This window comes from Dromiciops gliroides, chromosome 4 (genome assembly GCF_019393635.1).
Source record: "Dromiciops gliroides isolate mDroGli1 chromosome 4, mDroGli1.pri, whole genome shotgun sequence".
Taxonomy (NCBI): Eukaryota; Metazoa; Chordata; class Mammalia; order Microbiotheria; family Microbiotheriidae; genus Dromiciops; species Dromiciops gliroides.
Genome location: NC_057864.1, coordinates 30,832,863 through 30,838,862, shown reverse-complemented (window position 1 = coordinate 30,838,862; position 6,000 = coordinate 30,832,863). Strand labels below are relative to the sequence as shown.

Below are 6,000 nucleotides of genomic sequence, written 5' to 3'. Positions count from 1 at the left end.
TCCTGTGCTAAGGAGCATAGAAAGTAAGCCAGCGTCTCTGGATCTTAGAGTGAGTGGAGTGGTGGAAAGCACAGGGCTAAAAGGGCGAGAGGTCAGGTTACGAGAGGTCAGGTTACGAAGTTCTTAAAATACCGCTCCATACTTTAGAACACAGAATATAAGAGGCCGAGGGGGCGGGGAGGAGGGCGACACCTTAGAACAGAGAACAAGAAATGGAAAAGTAAGGAGAAATCAGGGAACTTAGAGTACGTGTGTGGTGGGGAGGTGGGGAAGGGCAGGAACAGAGAGGTCCGCTGAGAGATCTGCTAGTCTGACCTTGCATCAGACAGAGCTCGCTCTGCATCAGTTTCTCCCAAAGATTCCGCTGCACCCAGAGGCGATTTCTTTGCAAGGAAGGAAGCCGCTTAATTTGTCTCTTTTCGGCCACCCACAGCTGCCAAGATTCTGGGCCCAAGCCGGTGATCAGTCCAGGGAAATCCGGGAATGTTGCAAGCTGCTCGCCCCTTCCTTCCTGGCTCTGCTGTACTGTCACCTCTCTACTTCTCTGCTTTGGAGGAGGCTGGGGGAGGGGGGAGACTTGTGTGGCCTGAGGCGATCCCAGCTCCCACATAAGGAGCTCCGGCCGCCACTACTTGGCCCTGGCACCCCAGCATCTCCGGAGTGCCAGCAGCATGGGCTCCGACGCGGTCCCTATGGGCTCCGGCGCGGTCCCTTGGCTGGAGAGTCACTGGGCTCTGTCCTTGGTCTTGACGTTCACCCTCGCACCACTATTGCTGCTGGTCTTCAAGCTCTACCTCCGGCGCCAGGGACTGCTGCAAGTCATGCGCCCCTTCCCGGGACCTCCGACACACTGGCTCTATGGACACACAAGTGAGGTAAGCGGGGGCTCTGGCGCGACTCGCGGCTGCGGGCCGGGACAGAGGGAGGGAGAGGCTGCTGCCCTTGGCCTGACTCCCCGGGAGGACAGGTTTCAGGACTGAGAAGGTCTCCCTCTGGAAGAGGCAGGCTATGTATATATGTGTATATATGTCCATCCCTATGTGTTTATATGAACATATATGTGTAGAGAGAAAAAGACACGACATGGAGGTCAAATTAGCAGGACTTCAAATCACTAGGCAGGGGCAGCTAGGTGGCGCAGTGGATAAAGCACAGGCCCTGGATTCAGGAGTACCTGAGTTCAAATCTGGCCTCAGACACTTAACACTTACTAGCTGTGTGACCCTGGCCAAGTCACTTAACCCCCATTGCCCCACAAAAAAAAAATCACTAGGCAGAGTGTGAGAGAAGAAAAGGGAAGAAAGAGAGGATGCTCATCTTTGGAGGCTGGGTAACTGGCTGGGGAGTCATGTAAAGAGGGCCCTCAAAGTTCGGAGGATCAAACTCTTGGAGAAGAAAGGTGATGGGCTCTGCCTCTTCACCCATCCTCTCCTTGTCACAGCTGAACAATTAGGTCACACAGCCCTTTTGCACAGCACAACTGGTGTGTTCAGGCTTCAGAGAGAAAGAAGCAGCCACTTGGTGGAGAATACTGGATTTAGAGTCTGCCATAGCTCTGCTACTTTCTACCTGTGAGAACTTGGGCAAAGTCAGGACCCTTTCTGGTCCTTAATTTCCTCCTCTGTATAGTGGGAAAGGGTGGGGACTAGATAATGTCTCTAAAGGTATGACCTCAGTATTCTAGAAAAGGGACTGTCCTTCCCTGTCTGTCCCCAAAAAGCATTGTAAATACTTAATTATAAATTTTCTAGGGCATCCCTGAGTCCTCTTCTCTGGTTTTGTTGTGACAACCCAGAAGTGTTGACTCTGACACACATCTGAAAGGCAAACAGAGGCCTGCTAGGAGCCTATCATTCTAAGCTGTCCACAAAAGGAAGGGCACAGAAAACTGGCTCGATTTTATGTGCAGCTGCCTGAGTGACAGCAAAGGCTCTTTTGTTCTTTCTCCTGACACCATCACTCCCAAGATCCTGAGTGGGGCGGAAAGCGATGGGCGAGAACAGGAATGTGGCAGATCTAATCATCATTTCTTTTTTTTCCCATATAAATGTTTTATTATTTTCCAGTTACATTTAGAGATAGTTTGTAACATTTGGGTTTTTTTTTTTTTTGCGGGGCAACAGGGGTTAAGTGACTTGCCCAGGGTCACACAGCTAGTAAGTGTTAAGTGTTTGAGGCTGGATTTGAACTCAGGTACTCCTGACTCCAGGGCCGGTGCTATACCCACTGTGCCACTTAGCTGCCCCCTTCATTTGTTTTTATAAAATTTCTAGTTTCAATTTTTTCTCCTTCCCTCCCCTCACTCCCCCCTCTTCAAGAAAGCAAGTAATCTGATAAAGGTTATATATGTACAATCACATTAAACATACTTCTGCATTAGTCATGTTATGAGATAAGAATCAAAGCAAAAATGAAAAACCTCAAAAAAGAAAAACTACAACAACAACAATAATAGAAATAGTATGGTTCGATCTGCATCCAGATTCAACAGGTTTTGGGTTTTTTTTTCTGGATTTGGAGAGCATTTTCCATCATGAGTCCTTTGGAGCTATCTTAGACCATTGTATTGTGGAGAAAAATCAAGTCAGTCTATCACAGTTGATCAACACACAATGTTGTTGGTACTGTGTACAATGTTCTCCTGGTTCTGCTCATCTCACTCACCATCAGTTCATGTAAGTCTTTCCAGGTTTCCCTGAAATCTGCCTGCTCATCATTTCTTACTGCACAATAGTATTCCATTACATTCATATACCACAACTTGTTCAGCCATTCCTCAACTGATGGGCAACCTCTCAATTTCTAATTCCTTGCCACCACAAAAAGAGCAACTATAAATATTTTTGTATATGTGGGTCCTTTTCCCTTTTTATGCTAATTACTATTTCTTAAGCACATGCTCTGAGTAGAACTTTGATCTCAGGGAAGGAAACAATGAAAGGAGACAGGAAGGGAGGGAGGAAATAAGGAATGAAGGAAAAGAGGAAGGAAGCAAAGGAGGAAGGAAGGATAGAATGAAGGAAGGAGGGAGGGAAAGAAGGGAGGAAGGAGAAAAATAAGGGAGCAAAGGGAGGGAGAGAGAAAGGAAGGAAGGAAAGAAGGAAGGAAGGAAGGAAGGAGGGAGGGAAAGAAGGGAGGAAGGAAAGAAAGGAACAAGGAAGGGGTGGAGAAGAAAAAGGAGGGAGGGAAGAGATGGGCGTCTACTTTATTTACAAATGTTTACTATCACAAAAAGTGCTACTATCCATATATATATATATATATATATGCATATATATATATGGACTCCTTATTATCAACAGTTTCCTTAAGGTATGAGCCTAGTAATGGAATCTCTGGGTCAAAGGGTATGGATAATTGAGTCACTTTATTGTCAGAATTCCAAATCCTTTCCCAAAATGGTTGTACAGCTTCACCAACAATGTACTAGTATGACTAGCTTTTATAACCACTCCAATGTTGATTCTTCTTATCTTTTGTCATATTTGTCAATTTGAAAGGTGTGAGGTAAAACTCAGGGGTTGTTTTAATGGTCATTTCTCTTATTATTAATAATTTGGAGCCTTATTTCATGTTGCTAATAGTTTGCAATCTGGGATGTGTACAATGTGTTCAGAGAAGACTACTGGTATGAGAGCTGCTGAGTCTTTTTCAGGGCACCAGTGGAGCAGGGGGCAGCTTTCAGAGATCTGGCTCAAAAGAAACATGAGATCCACAAATTTAGAGATAACTCCACTCCAAATGTTTACGTGGACTATTTGTGCTCTACCTTTGGTAGTGCCTTCTGAGCTCCTATTGGCCTGATCAGCCAAAGTCAGACACATTAGACCTTCACTCCAATATAGAGCAACTACCAAGTGTGCATTTCTTCTTTTGAGACATTATTCATATCCCTTGATCACATATCTATAAAAGAATGGCTTTTGGTCATATATTCTTCCCTTTACTTATAAACATCTACAGCCACATACATACACTGCTTCTAAGCTTTCTTCCTCCATTCTGGGTAAGGAGAGTGGTGTGATCTGTCTAGATCACAGTTTTGGGAATATTTATCTAGCAGTTTCAGAAATTTGGAATCAATTGTGAGATATGGGAGATACTAGCAAAGGACCACCCAGCATTCCATACCCAAATCAAAGAGGGAATTCTGTTCTATGAGCAAAGGAGAATTGCAGTAGTTCAAAAAAAAAGAAAAAGAAAAAGAAAAAGAAAAACCATGAAATGTACAAATTTAGAAATATTTCCACTCCAAATGTTCATGTGAACCATTTATGCCTGACCTGTGGTAGAACCTTCCAAGCTCATATTGGTCTAACAAGCCATAGTTGGACACATTTTATCTTGACCCTAACATAATGATGTTATTTTGGTCCGCTTTGAAAATGAAGCACAACAGGGGCAGCTAGGTGGCACAGTGGATAAAGCACCGACCCTGAATTCAGGAGGACCTGAGACACTTGACACTTACTAGCTGTGTGACCCTGGGCAAATCACTTAACCCTCATTGCCCCACCAAAAGAAAAGAAAAGAAAAGAAAAGAAAAGAAAAGAAAGGAAAGGAAAGGAAAGGAAAGGAAAGGAAAGGAAAGGAAAGGAAAGGAAAGGAAAGGAAAGGAAAGGAAAGGAAAGGAAAGGAAAGGAAAGGAAAGGAAAGGAAAGGAAAGGAAAGGAAAGGAAAGGAAAGGAAAGGAAAGGAAAGGAAAGGAAAGGAAAGGAAAGGAAAGGAAAAGAAAAGAAAAGAAAAGAAAAGAAAAGAAAAGAAAGGAAAGGAAAGGAAAGGAAAGGAAAAGAAAAGAAAAGAAAAGAAAAGAAAAGAAAAGAAAAGAAAAGAAAAGAAAATGAAGGACAACAACCAACCATCAAGAAGCTCTGTATAAGATGGATTAAAGAGAAGAGAAAGTAGAAGTTGACTATTAGCCTCCAGATGGAGACTAGAATCTCTGTTCAGAGACTATTAATTAGTCCAGGCAAGACGTGATGAGGGTCTCAGCTAGAGTCAAGGCAAAAGCTGTATGATTGGAATGGTGATGGTGGGAGAAATGTTATGGAGAGAGGACTGACAAGACTTGGAAATGGGTTTTATAAAAGGGTGGAAGAAATGGGAGGATAAAGGTAACTCCAAGTTTACAAAGATGCAGATATGAGGAAGTTTGAGAGGAGGGGTGGGTTTGGGGAAAAACTTTTTTGGAATTCTTGAGTTGGCCATGTTCATGAGCCATGGAGATAAAGTGAAGATAGAGACCTCTGGTAGGCAATGGCCTGGAACTGCAACCTCTCAGCACCTTCTGGATCTCCAAGGGGAGGGGCGGATAACCAGATATCAAGGGCACAGTAGAAGAGATCCTTGCTCAGATGAGGGTGGGAGTAGATGCTTCTCAGGTTCCTTCTCCCACCTTGGAGGTCTTTTCTTTCCATATTTCTGTTCCCTTCCCAAAGATCTCTGAGCTCATCATTGGGTGCCTGTGGTCTGGAGCCTGACAGTTGAGGAGGGGAGAAGTTGGAGTTCACTGAACCAACTCATTTTTCATTTCTTATTGCAGTATCCTGTGGAAGCAGAACTAGAGGCGTTTAAGGTGCTGCCCCAAAAATACCCTAGTGCTCTTCCTTTCTGGATTGGGCCCTTTCATGCAAATTTGCATATCTATGACCCAGAATATGCAAGGATTTTCCTGAATCGACAAGGTAAGGATGAGCCCTCATACATCACAGAACATTGGGAGATATGTTGGAATACTGGAAGATTGGAGACAGAAGGGACCTAAGAAGACATCTAATCATAACCATATATAAGTGGGAATCTTCTCAGGCAACTAAGTATTACAGTGGGTAGGATGCTGGGCCTGGAGTCAGGAAGACCTAGGTTCAAATCCATTCTCAAACACTTACTAGCCATGTGACCCTGGGCAAGTCACTTAGCCTCTGTTTGCTTCATTTTCTTCAACTATAAAATGGGGATAATAATAGCACCCCCCCTCCCAGGTTATTAATAAAAGGATGG

At 44.1% G+C, this 6,000-nt stretch overlaps 1 protein-coding gene across 1 annotated transcript in view; it reads left to right on the top strand.

The window, feature by feature from the left end:
* Window positions 1-220: 220 nt before the first annotated feature.
* LOC122756127 (taurochenodeoxycholic 6 alpha-hydroxylase-like) overlaps window positions 221-6,000 on the top strand; it is a 35,939-nt gene continuing 30,159 nt past the window's right edge. Inside the window, exons 1-2 of the mRNA XM_044005249.1 lie at window positions 221-875; window positions 5,543-5,684. Coding sequence (XP_043861184.1) covers window positions 672-875; window positions 5,543-5,684 — 346 coding nt within the window. The 5' untranslated portion in view covers window positions 221-671. The remainder of the gene's footprint in view (window positions 876-5,542; window positions 5,685-6,000) is intronic.